Source organism: Styela clava, chromosome 1 (assembly GCF_964204865.1).
Source record: "Styela clava chromosome 1, kaStyClav1.hap1.2, whole genome shotgun sequence".
NCBI lineage: Eukaryota > Metazoa > Chordata > Ascidiacea > Stolidobranchia > Styelidae > Styela > Styela clava.
Window position 1 is genome coordinate 22590148 of NC_135250.1, and position 21146 is coordinate 22611293.

At 32.8% G+C, this 21146-nt stretch overlaps 2 protein-coding genes across 2 annotated transcripts; both read right to left on the reverse strand.

The window, feature by feature from the left end:
- Positions 1–579: 579 nt before the first annotated feature.
- LOC120342923 (uncharacterized) lies at positions 580–2434 on the reverse strand. The gene is made up of 3 exons (XM_078113105.1): positions 2294–2434; positions 1596–1802; positions 580–677 (listed from the first exon to the last, which is right to left on the reverse strand). The coding sequence occupies exons 1-3, from the start codon at positions 2307–2309 to the stop codon at positions 580–582; spliced, it is 321 nt and encodes a 106-aa protein (XP_077969231.1). The 5' UTR covers positions 2310–2434.
- A 4654-nt stretch (positions 2435–7088) lies between these two features.
- Positions 7089–20236, reverse strand: LOC120325520 (uncharacterized). Its single transcript, XM_039391636.2, has 21 exons — positions 19915–20236; positions 19123–19315; positions 17809–17918; positions 16857–16933; positions 16345–16468; positions 15757–15972; positions 14919–15002; positions 13889–14002; positions 13311–13693; positions 12475–12742; positions 11963–12083; positions 11562–11814; positions 11323–11440; positions 11067–11249; positions 10311–10439; positions 9635–9736; positions 9171–9326; positions 8653–8834; positions 8125–8211; positions 7881–8051; positions 7089–7765 (listed from the first exon to the last, which is right to left on the reverse strand). Exons 1-21 carry the CDS (start codon positions 19999–20001, stop codon positions 7657–7659), a joined length of 3267 nt encoding a protein of 1088 aa, XP_039247570.2. The 5' UTR covers positions 20002–20236; the 3' UTR covers positions 7089–7656.
- Positions 20237–21146: the final 910 nt, after the last annotated feature.

Consider the following 21146-nt stretch of genomic DNA (forward strand, 5'->3'; position numbering starts at 1 on the left):
TACCAAAAAAACTTTCAGATGAGCTTGATGAACAATGATATTGAAAAACTAATAAAAATGATTCACAGTACTGTATATACTAGCATTGCACCCCTTTAGATCATTGAATACCACAACATATAAAATTAAAGCAATTTAGTTATAATAGAAATAAGGGTTCGCAGATGAGATTAAAGCTTTATGAAGTAGCGCCTTTTAACTCGGTTTTCCACACTCAAGACTGGCTTTTGTTACGGATCCCCTGACGCTGGGAGCTTATTATTGTAGAATCATACAACAAATTTCAACTTGCCCTGGGCGTCATCTACGTGTGATAGGAAATTGATTTTTTAGAATGTATGGAAATTGTTTGAATCAAAAATTTACTTTTTATATACGATTAGTTGCTTCAAATTTGTTCTAGTTACGTTTTTTAATAACATCGTCATGGGGATTTTGCTGAATTTCCGTTTGAATTGTTTTGTATCAAAGTTGAAATTATTTAACGCTGACAGCAGGTTGGCCGTTTTGAATTCACCTTTAACCTAAGTAAAATGTTGTCAAATGAAATTGCGTTTCAACGAAAGGTTTTCTTGAAAATTAACAATCTCCGATTCTTTCGTCTTTCTTTACACCATTCAATTCACAAGTTGTTTTGACGCAAACTTCTTTCTGTTGGTATTCCAGGATAAGTTCGCCTGAAATGGAGTTGATAAAATATGCATTGATAGGTATATTTTTCTGCGTTAAGAATGTTAGGATTGCGAATGATATGAAATGAATCAGCAGTGTCTCCTATCACCCTCAGGGTTACGGTTAGCGAATGCGTAATTACTTCAAACGTGGGGGGGGGGGGGGCAACAGCATAATAAAGGATGGTTTATATCTTCAAATTGATTCCTCACTAAATTTTGTTAATGGACGTTCAAAATGGCATTTTAAAGTTATCTGAGGCAGAATATGGTTTGTAAAATCGGGAGCCAGATTCTGAATTTGACATGTTTACTGGAGTCAGCACCGATGTCGCATTTTCAAACTCTTCGGAGTCGGAATGGCAATCCACAAGTCCCCGGAGTCTATTAAAAAAGACTTGTGTATTTATGTCAATTTTTTGTCATCACAATTAGAAGCTTTCGGAGTTCGGAGCTGAAGTCGTAGTCAAAATTATTTTTTTTTCACAACCAGAGTGGGAGTCAACATTTTTTGTTGTTGAAAGTTGAAAGGAGTTGAAATCAGAGCAAAATTTATTTTAGCCGGGGGCCGGAGTCGAATGCAAAGTTTCTCCGACTCCACAGCTCTGCATCTGGGCGTATAAAATGGTTTATTATTGACGGACCAATCACTTTCATATTTAGTAATAGGGGTGAATGAGTCTCTCATTTTTCTTAATTCCCCGGCTATCAAATTTTAAACATCTTGAGAAAAATACGCCCAACGTGGATTTTTTGCAGAATTGTTGATACAGAACATGCTCAACGAACGTCTTGGATATACGGCGCGGGTGCTTAGTACCTCGTATCTATATATTGCACTGCTTTGCTGTCTTTCTGATACTTACCTTCAAAGGCCACTCTTGTTATATTTACATGGCTAGCAATAGTTTATTCTGATGTTACCTGGATTATAAAATATCCCGTCATGGTGACATCCTGGCCTTTGTGTTGGCGGAGTTGTAGGTGATGTCTTTTGCGTAGAAGTTGTTGTACTTGGCGTAGTACTGGTAATGTCGCAATCATAGTCTTCAGATATTGAGACTGTGCCGTCATATTTACATTTAATTCCCGTAATTTTGCAACCGCTATGTTCGTAATACACATCTTCACCTAAAACCAGAATAGTTAATACTTTTTTGGAATATATGAAAATTAAGTTTCATAAACTTGTCAAGAATGGCGGCATTCATTACCACATGCAGTTTAAAATAATACTTTTGTCGATCATACGCGCATATAGTTTTTCATATTTATGTTATTACTATAATTTTGGAGTTATAAATACGTAAATCCGAGATCAGCTCGGTCGCGTGTTACCAAACAAACACGCACTTTTTGGCATTCGATTTAGAACCAAATGAATTAGATAACATCAATTATTTCAGTAAGATAATATTTACAAATCTATAATAAACCTAGAAATACTGAAATGAGTTGTTTTACTGCCAAATCAAAAGTCAGATTCGTCAAATTTATAACTATTTCAAAAGTGATATATGATCTAAGTAAATAATTCAAATAAAAAAGGCCCGATCCGCGATGAACTTTGTTTATCCCAATATAAACATCATCCTAACTTAACTACCTGCTGCGATACTTACCAGGAAAAAATGTCATTCCATTGTATTCGCAAAGTATGGGATGAGGATCTTCCAAATTGACTGAAAGAGAGATTTATATGAAATAAATGAGTCTTGTACAAGATCATGATTGACTAAATACATAAAGTATACTTTTTCTCGAATTTGTATGTTTTAATATATTTATTAGACTAAAATATTAAACTTTATTGATGTGAAATAAAATGAAATGACGTATAAATAGGCAATGACTACACCAGTCACTAAAAAATTATCAATTCCTCATAGAAAAAAAAAAACGATTTTGCTTAGCTTGGCTGAAATGATTCGTTTTTTCGTTCGTGATTCAGTTATAATCTGTTTTGATTAGTTTGTGACGCAATAGCCTAGCGACATCGCTGTCAAACGAGATTTCACCCGCGATACACAAAGTTAATTCGATAGCTTATTAAACTTCAGGCTATTTGGTGTTACGACGTGGCAAGAACTGTGGTTGGCACGAATAGATAAAATTATATTTTGTTTTATGAAAATAATTTCAATCAAACTACCGTAAAGTTAATTTTTAAATTTTCATAATGCAAATTTTACAATGATAAAAATATGGCTCATAAAAGAAGGTAGCCGTGAACGAGAGATATATTAGTGACACTCTTACTTATAAATTTGTTCCGCGCTAAGTTGAAAGCAATAGAGCAATGAGTTCATACATATTCAAAATGGAAAGCGGTTGTGGAAAGTACGATTGAAAATAAATTTTATCACAATATGAGTCATAATTGCGTTTATGATCATCAATGATCATTCACAATAAAATTGGACTAAAAATGTATAAGCATAAAATAAATTGGGTAAATTAGGTATATATATATTCGTCAACACAAGAAATTTTCAACTAGATATCATTTCCTTTTGAATACCGAGTATGACGATTGTACAGACGGCAATCATATTTCTTAAGTAATTTAAACTCTTCGTGTCATGCTTGAACTGTAGATAATAAAATTTGGATTGCCACTCAAATGAAAAATCCCCCTCCCCCACTTCACCATGAGTGTGATGAATTTGGTGATGCAAAGCCATAAACGTACCATCTTTCTAAAAGTATCATCTGTCCATGAATATACGTAAAGACTAAATTCTGAGAAAGGATATGTAACGTGAAACACCACATATAAAATTTGTTGTATTTATTCATTATATAAATATCATTAATAAACAGTCACTTCAGATTCATGCCGCTCCTTATATTATTAAAACACAGATGACAAGCTACTGCTAATATATCTCACCTGATGTCAAATCCACTTCGAATTTTTCGACTGAATATGAAATTAATGGAAGTTAATACATTAGTTAGTTTTAATCACCATCGTTGACAATTGTCACCTTTGCACAATTGTGTTATTTTCTTCTTTATTTTACGAGAGCGGTAAAACGTGAGGTTGTTACTGAGTTACTGACTCAAATTTGAGTAATTGGGATAACAATGGCAGTATTAATGATAGAACATGCATGAATGTCAGGTCGGCCTAATCCGAACCGGGACTCAAAAAAAGTGGATGTATACGTATATAATATAATATTTCCGGAGCTCAAAAGTAGTATACCGTTGTCAATTTTTAAAACATTTTAACAAAAAAAAAGTTCGAATTACTTTGAAGAATAAGGAGAGATATTGCATCGGAGCAAATTTGTAAGTTAACATTTGTGCTGTCTCACTATATCTCTTTTTTGGTACTCCCGAAGTATGTGAATCAAGATGGTGGACACCGGAACGTAGTATGTGTACCAGGTTAGGGTTATACCATAATTTTATTCCAATTTTCCTTATTTTATTTTTATTACGAGTTCGGGGACTAGCCAAATGACTCCCGTAGTATTTGTTCCTGAAATTATGGCCTAACCCTAACCTCGTACACATACTACGTTCCGGTGTCCGCCATCTTGGTTCGCATACTTCGGGAATACCTCTTTTTTGCCATTTTAGAAACAAAACTAAATTAAGATTAGATTAGACAATAAAATGTCACCATGTTATTTATTGAATAATAAATGTATTTTGTTTAAACTTCACCAAAGTTTTTTAATAACATAACAAACATAGAAATGTTGACGTGAAATGTTAATACGAATACTGTACTGCAACACGCGTTAATTTTTATTGATATTTAATAAACTTTCAATATTTTTAGTATTTATTAATATTCAATTAAAATCCGTAACATAGGCTACGGAATATTATTAATATTAAGTAGAATTACCTGGTTTTGCGATGCCGATTCCTACACTAAGTGAAAGCATGAAATACAGAACTGAAGTCTTCATTTTGAATAATGTTGATCTTTGCCGTTATATCACCAGACCCTCTGTCCTATTTTTTTTAGCAATGAAGTCTTATAAAACTAAAAATAATTTTAAATCAAAATTCAAAAGCGAAATGAGGTTTTTCTACTTCCTTATAGATGGCCTGCAGGAGCGTATGCGGATGACCGCAGTATTTCGCTTCTATATTAATGCGTGACGATATCTTGTTTTTTCTTCCAGAAAAAGTTTATGCTTACGTCATTATGCCGTACGGAGAATAAAACACGATCTAAACTCCGTAACTGTTTGGATAAACATTATATCAATGACGAATGCACGAGGGAAAAATATTCTGTTATAATGTTGTGGTCTTATCACAACGCACTATCAAATAGCAATCCATACGTCATAAATAATATGTGGAAATTTTAATGCAAATTTAATGTAAATGTCGTGACTTAAATAAGATGACTGAGTAGTCTGATGGCAAGTTCAACGCGTGTAAAATGAAAAATGTATAAAAAGCACTAAAGTAACAAGTGTTCTCCTGGCTTGTCGAAAGACGGAATCCGAGCAAACGCGTAAAATCCCGAATCTCATTGTGCACAACATAATCTTGGGAAAACATAATAAACGTGAAAATCAAACGAAAAGATCGGACCGATTTTTGTGGAACAATGATTAAAAGTAACTACAACTGCCAGATTTTACTTCTTTGTAAATTTTCACAAAACAACGTAAAATCTGAATGAAGATGTCATTAATAAAAACGCAAGATGTCAGTCATTCAAACCAAAATATCAAATAGTTGGGTTTGAGGCTCAATTCCCATATCAAAGGCATCTCCCGTAAGCCGACGTACTGGGATGTCATTTGGTAGCAAGTTTGAATTTAAAGGCGGCAACACATGAAGTGTATCAATAGTGATGTGTACTGTTGTTTTTCTATCAATGTGTTGAAATGTTTCTATCCTAAATGAAAAATGGTGATAAATGTACATTACTTCATGCTTGAAATTATGTGTAATGTAATATTATTGATAGATGTATGTGAAATCGGAAACTGTGTTGTAAAAAGTTATTTTTAAATGAAAATAATAATGACATCGATTTTATCCACAAACGAAAATTTTGATGTTTTATCGTTACGACATACTACTTATACTACACATACAGTTTGGAAGGATTTTCAGATTATGAAACAAATAATCCACACATTTGATTCAAATTTAGAGTTCAATAAGTTGTTTGGAAATCGGCGATAAGTTGTCATACCTCATACACCCCAGGCAACAACAGCACATCATAGGTTGAAATACGTTCGACTTCAAACGATCGTTTGTTTATTCATGTCAGTAGCTTCAGGTGTATTTTAATCTAAATTCTAGATTAACCTCTTAGTTTTCTTGACAATCAATTATTTTTCAGTGTGGTGATTTATTTTTATCAGTTTGTATTTTGTAGAATATGTTGGAAAAAGATAAGTCAATAATATTCAAACAAAACGGGTTTTTGGAAAAAAATGCTGAAATTATTTGTTATTACTTTCATTTTAAAAAAATATTTGCGTCAGAGTTTCACTTTTTGTATGAAAGTTTATCCTAGTGCGAAATAATAAGTAATAACATTATTTAAAATTAATTTTATTTTCTATACCGATTTTAATGTAGTTGCAAACGAAGCCACTTCTATACAAATCTCGTGTACTTGTATGGTGCTCACGTGTGTACAAAATTTTTACTTATATCAAAAAGGTTATCTTATTGACCTTGAAATTGGATTCAAAAGAAACATGTTTGTGTAACCTTACACGTCATTGATAATAGAGTCCATTCATCGCTGATTTTTATCTCTAAACGCCCTGCTATGATTTTCCTGTTTGTTTATTTTCTCAAAACATCCTACGTTTTGTGACTCATTTTGATATTGTCTAGTACGTGCGCAGTATTTGTATTTGGTATTGCAACCTGAATGTGAAAGCGAATATTGGAAGGATTGAACTAAACATACTGAATATAAGAAACTTTATGCTCAATGTCTTGAAACCGGACAAGTCTAGAGTGCATTCTTGGCGGCTATTTCTATTGAGAGTATAAATTATTCGAAAGTTTCTTTAAGGTTTAAATGAGATATACATTTCAAAATTTCCTTTAATTGTGTTCTACGACCCTCAAACCAAAGCCGTTTTTAGTGTATACCTTATATGGTATCTACATAAAACACATATAACTATTTGAAATGTCCGCCACAACGTTTATATCTGCATCTAGTATAGGTATTTATAGTCCCAATAACACCAAACCACAGTTGGTGCGTCATGCGTTAAGTCATTTACCTGAAATACCATTTTTTTTTAAAGAGGTGTAATTTAATCTTTTTGTATTTACGTTGGGCATGAGATCAGGTACTCATTTCTTAATCCTGGTAAAACCTTTCCGAATCTCCTTGAATATAATTATAAAAATCATATTTATATATTTTTATTGAAATTTGGTATAAAAATACGGGCGTTTTTTTGTAAATAAATACGTGTAAAAAAGATAAAATTTACTGAGTTATTTCAAATAAGTTCACAAAAAAAAATACACTTTCCAAACTAATCTAATAAAAAGGTGCGTCTAGTTACGTACATTAGGTTGGTAAAATTAGCCAGAGACTAAAATAATACTGTGATAAGACACTGATATATTGATAATACAAATAGAAAAAATAAAGCAGTGGCTTTGATGGTCGGGTGGCATTGCCAACTACTCTATAAGCCTTCACAATTTGTCTTCTCGAGAACGTGCGATGTTCACGGTTAACAAGAAGATAAATTGTATACAAACTGAAGAATCACATGAAGGTGCAGCGGCTATTCTGCATTACACAAGTCTACACTATAGTTTTGATTTACTATTATATTAAAATATCCATATATACGTGTATACACATTATAATAATATATTTAAAATTTCAAATGTGGGGATTCATGCTGAAAACCATACGGTGTCATACGAGGAACAATATATGATATTAAAATTCAACATGATTTGAGGTAGACTTGTCTGGTTGAAACCGTAATTTTATTAACTTATATTATCTAGTAAAATTCAAATTCTTCAGTGATTTCTTTTTTCTTTTTCTTGTCGGTTTTAGTGGTTGATCGCCGTAGTTACTAAACAATGTGTTTGGATGCGTTTGGTATCTGCAAAAACAAAGAAAATATGTATAAATTAAGTGTTCACTTTGTTAAAAAATACACAATTTTAAAAGTGCACAATGTTGACGAAATTGTAGATTTGCTAGAATTTTCAACTTACTCTGTCATAGGCTCTAAATCTGGAGTAGAGGTTCTTCCAACCGGTTCTGGTCGGATATCCGGAAGTGGCGAAAATCGATCTCGTTTGAGGGCCGGTGTATCGTCGTGGAACGTCACTCTGTGAGGCTGCTTTATTCTCTGCAATTTATGACTTGTTTGTATTGGTGTTGGTCTAAAAAATATATTCTTAATGTAATCAAAAATCCTTCACGTTTTTCCTGCATTGCGTTTATTTAGAAACATACCCGAAATCTTCATCTGTTCGTAAAATATTCTCAGCTAATCTATGTTTTTGTTGAGCGATCAGTCCTCTTATAGCGGGAAGTAAATTGCTGCAAACAAAAACAAAATTTATCAAATCAGATTCATTTAAAATATAACTTTTGTACAGAGCTATCAAGATAGCTTCACCTTAAAAGGACATCAGAATTATTGCTATCTTACTACTTTTTTGGCGGTGGCATCAGATCGCACTGACTAACAAAAAGAAGAAAATGTTACATTGGTAGCAAGCTAACTAATCTTATTCTAAGACCGTGGTTTCTAATTTTTTTTTCATAGTATAGAGCTGTATTATACAATTGAATAGCGACTTATTTGGTGATTATGATCTATTGATGTATTGATTTCTTACATTTATTTAAGGTAAATATTAAAGAAACATATACTGTGGTTTAGCATGTTTGTGCAGATTCTAATTTTTTCCAATTTATATATTCAAACTGATGTTATGTATTTGTAATGGTGATTTATCAAAAAGCACCTTCGCCTACCTTTTCTGGCTAGTTTCGTCCTTCAGACCAACGTAAATAACTTGCAACATCATTCGAATCTGTTCAGCATTTCTATGGTGTAGTAACAATGTAAGACAAGCATTCATCTCCATTGATGATATCTTGGCAACTTTTACCAGCGCTTGAATGACTTTCAAATTGAGTTCACGAAGTTCCACAGCCTTGTGTGACAAAATATAGTTTAGCAGATGAAGTGTGTGCAACAGTATCATTTTTACTTTTTTTTTATTTGAGGACAATTTTCAACAAAGATATTTAAGAGTTATTTTCTAACCAATTTTTAGAATACCAACTAGGCATTTAACACCAAATCGTCAATTTTGAACTCTTGTGTTGAGGCATATGGTTGCTAAATTAGTTTGTTGTAGACTTTTTTTTTCTGATGTCTGTATATGTACGTTATTGCTGCATTTATCATTTGTTTTTGACAGTTATTTTTTTATCGAATAACTTTTCAAATCCACGTCGCTTGTATACGATGAATAGTTCCACATTACCTGTTGTTCATAAAGTTGCAATAAAATTTCATATTTTTCTTTAGCAGCAGTGTTGTCTTCTTTGATCTTTCGCTTTGCTTTATCCCCGACACCTTTTGTGACATTGAGATGATGTTTAATTTGAGAGTTGGCAATGTCTTCTTTTGTTTTCTCATCCTGAATATGCAAACGTACAGTCAGCCATAAATTTGGAATGTAACATGTCGGAATTGAGAGTATTTTCGTCACGTATTTTCAGTGTCTCCTTCAAATTATATATTACCTTCAACGAGAGAGAAATTCTCAAATCTCTCAAAAAGATTGGTAGACAAGCACTACGGAGACTGTCGAACAATACGAAATAAAAGGGAAATGAGCTCCTTCAATTAGAATGAAACAGCAAAGATGATGGCATCTGGGACGCTTGTATAATTTGCAAATTGCCCTATCATAATTCACACGTAAATATAACAGTATGAACTCACTTTTACAAATGGACGAGGGGGTGGAGAATGAAGTCGTTTTCGGACAACTTGATCAAGCCTTCTCCTTGTACGTTGTGACGCAAGTTTTTGTAGCTCCGCTATCTGTAAGTTAGAAGTAGAATTAGAAGATTATAAAACACAAAGTTAATTGGACGTTGTAGGGTCAATAAATATACTGCTTCATTCCCCCTTTCTCGTACCGCTGAATTCTTACGAGATCACGAAGTTATTTCCACCTGATGAAGTCAGGAGATGTTTTTTGCAGTAGGCTATACTTTGTTCTTACTAGTACGCTGGGATAAAGATGACTATGAAATCTACATAAAATGTACTATCCATTTAATTTATGGAACGAGCATATTGTTTACTTTACTTTAACGAGGTTAGAATAAAAAAATACAATGATCGGGAATAAGAGTATTTTTATGGGTTAATATTTTCAATAAACAAATCTTCATACAACAAATCTCGTTCAGCATATACTTTAATATGTAGAATTTAGTGGAATTTCCATACCATAACACCTCTATACAGTGAAAATAACAAGTAAAAAATCACTTTAACCAATGCGAAATTTGCATCTTATTTATATTTGGTATATACGTAAATAACATTTTTTAAAAACATAGTTATGATTATTATGAAACATGCAAGTTCCTTTATAAATTGCAATCACCTGATTTTTGTGTTCTTGAAGTACAACATTGCATTCTGCTGTTGTCAATTTGCGATCAGAAACCAACGTATGCAATAATGTCATCATCAAACGTTCAAGGGCATTCAGATCAAGATTGATGAGATCCAGCTATGAATAAAATGATTTCACCTCATTAAATATAAGTTTTCAGCATTTTATGTTATTGGACACGTCATTTTGCTAAATTGTCGTTGTTATGGTGACATTTGTTGTTGGGAAATTTTTTTTCTCAGAACAGATTAGCCAATCGTTTTCAAATTTTCGGCAATTAAAAATTGTTGGAGCTGCTGAATGGCTGTTACTTTTTTTCATTTTTAATATTTTTTAAGTCGTGTTAATATTTCATTCCAAATTTCGATTATTTCTACAAATATTGCCCCACCACGTGGTATTACGTCTGGGCAGTCTGACAAAGTGGTTGGTTACCGACCAATGTCATTCTTACCGTTACGTATGTAAATTGCTGCGACGGTGTGACCTCATTTGCTATTTATTTTGTGGTTTTGAATGATTAGACAATAGATTCCAGTCTAAGTAGCATAGGATACCGGTACTGCGGTACTAGTCAGTTATTACAGCTTCCTATCCCTATATTTCAATACTATTCTCTTGCACCCGCAACAGGTTTTAAAGCATGACACAATAAAGTTTAAGCAAAATACGTTTGAATATTTCGAATCGAAATCTCTTAGCGCAAGGAATTATCCCAGGTAGAAGTCTAAATGTAACACTTACTGCTGATTTTTTCTCCATCTGAATTTCTAATTCTGTTGAAATTGCTTTTGTTAAATTCTGTTCTACTGATTTCATATTGTTTCGGAATTCCAGCACACTTGCATTACTTTGTGTAGTCGGAACGATGTCATCACCTTTTTGCCACTTTTCCAACTGTGTTTGCAATCCTGATCGTATTGTGTCCTGTTATTCGTAAAACACGAGATGAAATGAGAGAAGGGAGAGATGAATGTACCAGTGATGAGAAGAAGTCTACCTCGTTGCTGGATGATTCCAGGTAACCCTTTTTCCCTCTTTGTTTCTGAATCTTGTTTTTTCTATCAATCGCCATGGTGTGACGTTCTATGATTTCGCGAAGATGTCGGAGTGATATTCTGTCGAAAATAATGAAAATTCAATGTAAAACTGAAAAAAGAAAACTTTGGTTTGCAATGGATAAAAAAAATACGGAAGAATCGTAGTATTTTGTATCAAAAAATCTAAAAATTGACAAACTTTGTTTTTCTGTGTTGGGCAGCTTGTACGTGGGTGAAAGCTTCGTCTGCTGTTTTTTCTGTTGAAAAGACTTGACTATCCACGAAATGTTTCAATACTTTTGAGTGGCAGTCAATAATGATTTCCTGCGCTCGCATTCTACTTCCGGGTTGAGCGTTTGGCTGAAGAGGAAAAGCAGTTTCTTCTGACTTCTCAATTTTTATTTCTGCAATTTCTTTGTTGATAAAATCTTCAGCAGAGTTTTTTGACGCTCCTGATTGGAATAACAACGCATAGTTAAATAATATTTTTTTGAGAGATTTTTTCAGTACTTTATTATTTATTCAAATCAAATATTTATTCTATTCTGTTCAGATTTACTGGATAAGGTTTTTACTAGAATACATGGAACAAATGACTACCGTTCTGAGCTAGTTTTTGAATGACTTCTGCTTTCAAAGCTTCCATTTTTTCACTTGTTGATTGAAGAACGACTTTTAATTTTGTGTTCCACAAATCGATTGCATATTGATCATATTGTTGCTGAAAAAGATTACATACAAAATTTGTATAAATACTACATAATTTACCAATGACACTGTGATCATATTCGTTCGGAAAATTTTGGACCAAACCAAACATACAACTTTTTAAACTTAACAGCTTATTGCGTTGTAATTTATAATTTGATTAGTAATTTGGCAAAATGTAAGATAAGAAAAAAAAAATATGTTAAGCGATTTATAAACCGAATTTAACTGAGTTTATATATTTGCTGATATTGAACTCAACTATGATGAATTATTGATATTTTTGTTAAGATTTGCGTGACTTTATACAACAATAATTAACGTATTAAAATTACAAAGCTGAAGTTTTTAAGCGATTTAAAATCGTTAAATCACATAACATAATTTTTTAATTTGATACCAACTTGCACATCAATATTTGTCAGGAGATCGGAATTAATTGTCCTTATGCAATCTTCCATCCATCCGATTGGATTCTCATGTATCCCTCGTGTAGAAATATTGCTTGTTGTAATTTTCTTGCAAATTTTATGTTTTTCTTTCAAACACGTACGAATATAATCAGCACGTTCTTTTGACATTTCTTGATCAAAAAATGTTTTGATTTTCATCATTTCTTCTTTTATAAATGCTGTCATAGTTTTTCGAACCTCTGTTTCAAGTTGCAACTCTCTGAAAATATAGCAAAATCATTGACGGAATGTTTACAAAAGGGGACAATTAGAACGTCAATATTGATATCTAAATTTAAATAAAATTTGCATTGGTTCCGAGAAAACATCATGCATATTTATATGGACGTAAAAGTGAATTTGTTTAAATATATAATTTGATGTATTGTATATTTATAAAGTCATTTGTCTTATTTATTATAACATATTATTTTTAAATATTTACCATACTCGTGAGTGGTGGCAGTAAGCTACGTGTTGAAAAAGTCAACAATTTTAGTATATATTAAAAATTTTGAGCAGTTAAAGGTATCAGGCGACCAAGGCACACTTTTCTGAAAACTAGCCAGCCAAGCTCTTTGACAGAAACCAATTTTTCTTTCAAAACTAGATTAATATTCATATGAAATGATGTAACAAAGAAAAATAAATTTGCTCTCAATTTGCTAACAAAAATCCGACTTGATTGTTTTGAATGGCCTCACGACTGCTGCTACTGTTACTGTGTGAATTCAACTGGATTGTAACATGATTAAAATTGTATGAAGCAAAAAATTTGAAAAAATCACCTGCACACATTTTTTACCGATTCAATTAGAACTTGGCCAAATTTATTCCAACTTTTTCTTGTGTTCAACTCATTTTCTCTAATTTTGTCAATTTCATTCTTCCGAGTTCTTTCAACAATATGTATCCGGGTACATTCATCTTCCATTATTTTATTAGCCTGTTCCATCAAAAGCATATATCCATCTCGAGTGGCAGAAGGGTAATTATTGTCTTCGTTATTGAGAATAGCGTTCAACTTTTCGGAATAAATCTGGCAACGAACATCGCTTCCATCTTTCGCTCTCCTTTCTGATTCTCTCATCTTCAAAACTGACAGATATTCTTCTTCTTTTTTCTCTAAATTATGTCTCTCGTTTGCCAAGGACAGAAGTTCATCTCGGACCTAACAAAAAGAGAATTTTATTATGAGATACTCTTTTGAAAATAATACAAGTTGGAATAAAAGTTCGACAGGCCAACTAATGCTGTCAATAGAAACCAAATTTAGCGTCAAATTTTATAACTTTCACATAAGGGTATTGTCATAATTTCACATAAATTTAATTATCAACATTCTGGGAAAATATTGGATTCTCACTTCCGGATTCAAATTTGCCAATTGCGATTTAAGTTGCTCCATCTCATTTTGTTGTCGACTTTGAATCTCTGAAAGTCTCTGATAATTCTTTTCTGCAATTTCAGATTGCATTTTCTGTGAAAACATAAAAGTAATTAAATTTTCAATAAATTTACTTTATAAGTGATTCAAGAGTCTTGCTGCACACTAACACAAATATATTTCTGTAACGTTTCGTCTGACCAAGGTCAGACTTCTTCAGACATACATAGTTCAACTACAACACGAAAAGCGGTTACATGCATATTTAAACAATCAGTGTAGAATTATAGGAGTCACGCATGTTAAATAATCAATAAAATCGGTGAATTTCTTGATTAAATAACAGCGGGTGGCCGAAATACTTTATATTTATATATTTACATTTATATTTACTTTATATTTATATATATTTGGCACGAAATGGACCTATAGATTGTTTCGCTAAGTTCTTATTGTCATTATATATATATATATATATTGGTTGTTTGGGATGTTAGCATATACGGGGGCCTTTCTCCGCAACTGATGGACCAATGGATTTCACATCTACAGATATACATATAGGTGACCGTACATTTGAACCCATGCGTATATCCACGGGTTCAATCTATATGCGGGTGCTAAAACCCATGGGTTAGGGTTAGTATGGGTTTAACTATCCGTGAAACAAAAAAAATTCCATAGGTGCAATAGCATACAGGTGCAATTGTCATGGGTTCAAATGTACGTGGGTTCAAATGTAATGGAACCATACATATACGTATGTTCTCTAAGATGAAGAAGTCGCACGGATGCTATTTAAATTTCTTCTGATTCATACCCGATATTCCACAAATAATTCTGTTGTTCTAAATAAAAGGGAAGCCCTCTGAATTGAGAATTTCCCGACCGTATCGTTTATCTGTCGATCTTTTCAGCAAACTCGGTACATACAGGCTTTTCCGTACCGGTACCGATACGCGACCGTCGTTCCTATATATTCAAGTATATTTTTTGTATATTTTATTACCTGCTTTTCCTGCAATGCCTTCTCGGTTTCTTCGTGAATTTCGTTTTTCAGCAAAGTAGCGTTTTCTCTCCTTGAGGTTTTGTTCTGTAACAATATGTAGTATAAATATACTATTTATTATATTATACAGATCAAAATGAATTCTGTGTCTTATTTTGGGATGAGATGTTTTCGTGAGATTTGAGTTTTAAATTGATAACTGATACTAACTGATATCGACTTTGGTTTATTTTTCAAAAAAAATGTATGTTGCGAGAACATTAAAACATTCAAATCATCAAAAAATCATCTTCCAGTTGTACAAAAAAATTGTAAATACGTACGACCGATAAGCACCGTAGTGAATTTATCTTGAATTTTAGACATAAAGTCATAGAAAAGTACTAGTTTCTGATTACTGCAAAAGCAGCATAGAAAATCGCTAATAAATCAGAAAATGTTGAAGGTCAGATGAGATCACGAATGAAATGTGTATAGGTATTTAAACAATATTCCACAAGTTGACTTTCAAAATGCTACACAAGCTTTGACTCATATAGGTTAAGATACTGCTCTGAAATGAACAGATGACATTTTGAGCATCTATGAATGTAATATAACATATGCCTTCAAAAAACTTTGTAAAAGCTGTTTGACAAATTTTCTGTTTTTCTACGGACCACCCTTGTATATACGTATCTGAAACAACATTAATCTGATATAATACCGCAAAATAGTTCTTTGTTTTACAACGCCAAACGCGATACTCGGGATATTACAACTTCTTGTTACAGAATGAAAAAATGAATGTTGTAAATATGAATAAAATACATGAAGAAATAAGAAGAAAGTTTCTTACGCCATCGGTGCTCAATGAATCCAATAGTAATTCCAGTATTTTGGCTTTTTCGTTTTGAACTTGATTTTCAGATGTTATGATATCATTAATTTCACACAGTTCAAGAATACGACTTGATTCTTTGGCTCCGTCAATCGCAATAGCATGAGATAGATCAGCAGTATTTTTCTTCGACGAAGAACGTGAATGATGGGAATCTTCGGCAACCATTTTGTCCTGTTGATTAGAACAAAATATGATTTATATTTATCGCGAAGAATGTGATTTTTTTTTTGAACATATGACGAGCCCAAGAATTATACCAGATGTGATATAATATATTATAACCCCGATATTGTTGCTTATTTTAAAATAAGTAGCATCGATGGTATTGAATTCTTCTATGAAATTTGCATCACTGCAAAAGTATTATCACACATAACCATTAACAAAAATGAAATATATGTGATATACTTTCTGGATTTAATCTAAAAATTTAAATACCGTGTGACGTACGGTATGGACCAAGATGTACCCGGGGTCTATGGATGTAACGTATTCAAGACATACCAAATATAGCTACAATTTACTTATAAATACTGTACTCACTTTATTATCATTTTTTGTTCCAACAAACGAGCGACCAATACAAAATTTTTGTATCAACCAAAGAATCAAAATAGCTATTATGAATCCAAGTAATAGACAAGGAATCAGCACAATTGCAATATACCTGAAAACAAGTAAGCAAATATGTAAAAACGAGGTCGGCATAGGAACCCTTACGGTAACGTTCAAATGCACCGAATTTGATGAAAAGCAAACGGGATAAAAAGTATTTCTCTTTATTTAAAATAAAACTGCAAAATTCTTAGATATGTAAATGCGCGAAATTTGAAATCGTTAGTCTCATTAGTTGTACATTTCTTGCCCAGTAATAACTTTTACAGCCAGTATTCTATGTGGAAATGTGATGGAAAAATTAAGTCGGATTTACAGTAATATTAAATAGAGGAATTCACAAGACAACTTATACTACAAATATTTAAGCGTCATTTTATCATAGTGCCCCAAGGTTATTAATTATTTGCTAGAAATTAATTAGAATATATATATTTTACCATTGTTGAACTTCTTCTATTGTTGTTTCACTTATTTGCTTCTGTAGACATACTGATGTTGTTGATGTTTGAATTTGCTGCAAATATGAAAGGAAATCTTTATAAGAATAATTCAGAGTTATAAATTCTCAAAATTCTCGAAAAAAGTATCCCACATACAGCATATGGTAAAACTAAAAATTAGTCAAAACTATTTTTTTCATTTATACGGTAAAGAAAAAAAAACAATATGCTAGATACTGAGATGTCCCAAAATACAACAGCGTAGGCTTGAAAAGTAAACAAATAAACGGTTATGGGTCACATTATAACAGAGGGACCTTGTAAAACGCTCGGGGAAGTTTGTCCAATATACACAATTGAAGAAGTTCAGTCAATTAAATGGAAGTCTTGCCAAAAATTCGATTTGAGACGAAACGAAGAGAGAAAAATTATTGAAGTTGATGAAATACATCGTTATACAAATTGATGTATTGATGCGTGGAAACTCGAAAGTGCCTGTCGGTGATTATTGGACACGTTTAGTAGACATAACGATCGTTTCAATATTTTGTTGTTGTTCTTGTTGTTATTTTTTGTCATCATCATAAAATCGCTTTTTTCTTCGAATATTGGACTAATTGCTTTGACCAATTTTCAGTGAGTGAAGATTATATTTTTCGCTAAAAGACCATTACTTGTATTCATCGTATTTTGTGTGCTATGACGCCATCAAAATTTGCCACTATGTGGCGTTACGTGTATATATATTTGAGCATAGCTCTCTTGTGTTTTCAAATATACATTTCAACTGAAAGAATTATGTAACTACTTAAATAAAAGTCACTATAAATATTGTATATTTTAAAATTAGAATATTAGGAAATTTAAAGGCGATTACGAACGAACGAGACTTGAGATAACAGTATCAATTTTTTAATATATACCATAAAGTTTCAATTTTGTCACTTACCGTTTGGTTCACGGAATCGAAATACGTAAGCATACTGATTAACGTTATTGGGTCCGTCACACCCTCACCCCGATTTCGTAAGGTCACATTGTAAGCAGCAATTTGTGTATCTGGTAGAATTGAATGTGGAATTAGTAAAATGATTTCACCATAATTGTTACAGGTCATATATACATGAATTAAAAATTAGTTTGAGTCAAAATGGGAAACTTAGGGATCAATAATGATTTTGAACTCGACCCTCGGCAGTCTGGCTGCATATAGGCATCGTACGAGTTATTGTACACGACACTAAATTGGTATTGCTGGGTGACATCTTATGTTGTGAAGAATCGCTTTTTTTCCGGAGCTAATGGACCAATCGTTTTCAAAATGTTCATACAAAAAGATAGTTGTAGCCGCTAGGAGGCTATTATTCATTATTTCAATTTTACTTCAAGTATAATGAGAGACAATATTGCACCTCTGTTCGGCTGCGGTCTTACGAGTATCTGTGTGAATTGCTACGGAAGTGAAGCTTTTGAAGCTTTTGCTTGACCAAAGGAATAATAGGTTTATGGTATAGAACAGGGGTGGGCACAATTTTCAAGTATAAGAGCCGCATGCTGCAAGTCAGAACTTTAAAAGAGTCGCAGAATTTGTGAATTTATTAATATTATCAAAATACCATGAACAGAAAAGAAATTCACACAAGAGTCTAATAACAATAAATAGATAAACAAGGCAGCTATACTCAAATATATGCACAATTTGAGCTCATTTAATTTGTGTTTCCTTATAGCTGATTTACGAGGGTAGTCTCGTAAGAAGTTTCCATGATTAGTTTCACGGTGCCGTTTAACATTGCTGACTTTATTCTGACTTAGTAGCTTATGACAGATTGAGCACAAAGGTTTATTCTCCTGACTGGTAAATGCGTATTCTTCTTCCCATTCTGACTTGACAACTCCGTTTTCATTTTCGTATTTTCGTTTTTTAGTTGAGTACATATCGCACAGTAACTTAGATTAACTAACCGCAATCAAGCTGCAATACTGAAAGATTTGCTGACTTGAATGACTTAAATTCAAAATTCAACGCTACAGCGATTTTCATACTAAAACATAATTTGTCCTTATCATTGACGAAAACTTCTTTACGACTTTTAAAAGAGTTTACATTAAAGTTTTCTCTTAGTTAAAATTTGGATAATAATTTATGTTAGCGAGAAGAGCCGCGCAAAAAGTCTGGCGAGCCGCGGTGTGCCCACCCCTGGTATAGAATATACCCACTTTTATACGAATTACCATCCAGCTTAATTAAAGTTCTACATACCTGTTTCCAATGCTGTTTCAAAGTTGATGTTTATAGCGTCAGTAGTCTGAGAGACCGTGCCAATACTTTGAACTTGTGAATAAGTTAGCAGTGTACCATTCGTAATATCGGTGAGATTTGAATTTCCAATAACATTTGAAGTAACTTGAAAAGATATTTCCACCAAATCTGGGTCCGCATTTGCGTCGATCACCTAAATTAAATAGGATTTTGTGTCAAAAGTCAGTGATTACTTTCTTTTATTTGTGAACTATGATTTTCTTTCTAAACCTATAGCCACGCCTTAGTGTTTAATTCTAATGACGGAGTAAAAAAATTTTTTTTTCTATGTTCAATTAGTCCGTAAACCGTGAGTCGCAAGTCAAGTCACAGACCATTCAAGCCGATTCAATCACCGAGTTAAGTCTCATTGGTGTCCGAGTCATTTCTCGAGTTGCTTCGAGTCTGTGAGATGTGGTTACTCAAGTCCAAAATCAAATCGAGTCAACGACTTAATTCTCTCTTACATCGTGTGAAATTACTCCCAAAAGTCATAGATTTTTCGTACCGGAAAGTTGACTTAAAGCATAAAATGGCTGTCGTCACAATTATTTTTTTACTGATCAGAAGCAATCTGTTGGCTAATTTTGGTGCTGAAGAAAACTGCGTACTTGTTTTCACTCTTCAGGCCAATAAATCATTCACGTCACAGCAAATTATTTCACAATGAGGCACATTTAACAGCGGATGTCATCATATATATGATAATTTTATCATCTCCATTTTTAATGTCTGAAAAAGTGATGCACTTACCTTGGCTGTTTTGGTCAGGATATCTTGACCCATTGAGCATTGTACAATCACAAATAAAATTTGCAGCAAGAAGTAAAATCCTTCCATTTTTTTTTATAAATTGTTCACCTATTTAATACTTCGTATTCAGTATTAGCTGAACGTTTATATTATGTGATTATGCCAATGGAGTAAATGCCACGCCCCCACTCATAATTGACTAATCACCGTCAAGAACATTTTCCTGTGAGATACACGATCTGGAAACGAAGAATCTGATGTATTCTGACAGCATAAAGTCACCAATAAATTTGCCTGGCCGAAATTTCACCTACATTTACTACTGTGTCAAATAAAAGCCTTGAATTTTAGTAGTTACTACCTATAACCTACATGGATTTAATACTCCTAACAACACCACATACTTCGTGTGAAGCCGCCGAAATTCTTTTGTCGTTAATAACAATGGGTATTGAATAGTTAGAGATAGGCGAGGCTCCACGATAATGGTACGACTCAAGCAAGTTGAAAGCTCATAAAATAACTTGAATTTTACTGTTTCAATATGACATACCCACTCAACCAACTCGTCTTAATATAACTAACACATCAGCCTAATACTGTATATAATATAAATAATATAACAACACCAAGGTATTTCGTTAAAATATCCTCTAAGTGAAATTGAATTATTGGTAAATTTGAGTAATATTGGTGATTTCATTTAAAAGTTCTCTTTTGAGTAGGATTTAATGTCAACAAAGGCATATTATCGGTCTTTAAAAACCATAATTTAAATTTACTTGCTGTTCAGTGACCGCACTCTACTGTATATACTATGTACTTTTTATAATCAAGCTGAGCAGTGAGTTATGATGGGCTAAGTGTGTCGTGGTTTTTTGTCAATATTGACTCGAGCGTTAAAAATATATATTCTATCACGCAATAAGATTGGCAAAACCAAATTTGTATCGTACGTAAGAAGCCAATTTTACTCAAAACCGTTTAAGAATACGATTCAAGTCAATCCATTTTATACGTTTCACAAAATTCCATTTTGTATTTTTTGCGGAATTCCTGGCGTGCCAAAGTGCAAAGTCTATTTCAAATTACCTTCGTTTGAGCACAATCATAAGCTAACCACAAAATTTCAATTTCTATCGTCACAAACTCCGCTTCCGACTAGCAAATAATATTCATTAAAAGTTTTACTAGGACGTTATTGTTTGTTTTAGGTTTAATATGTCACGCAT

Coding starts and splice junctions, on each gene's coding strand:
- LOC120342923 (XM_078113105.1), bottom strand. Junction 678..1,595: donor CGGGATATTTTATAATCCAG/GTAACATCAGAA, acceptor ACTCCATTTCAG/GCGAACTTATCCTGGAATAC.
- LOC120325520 (XM_039391636.2), bottom strand. CDS start 20,001: ATGGAAGGATTTTACTTCTTGCTGCAAATTTTATTTGTGATTGTACAA. Junction 17,919..19,122: donor TGAAACAGCATTGGAAACAG/GTATGTAGAACT, acceptor CAATTCTACCAG/ATACACAAATTGCTGCTTAC. Junction 7,766..7,880: donor GATTTAGAGCCTATGACAGA/GTAAGTTGAAAA, acceptor TTGTTTTTGCAG/ATACCAAACGCATCCAAACA.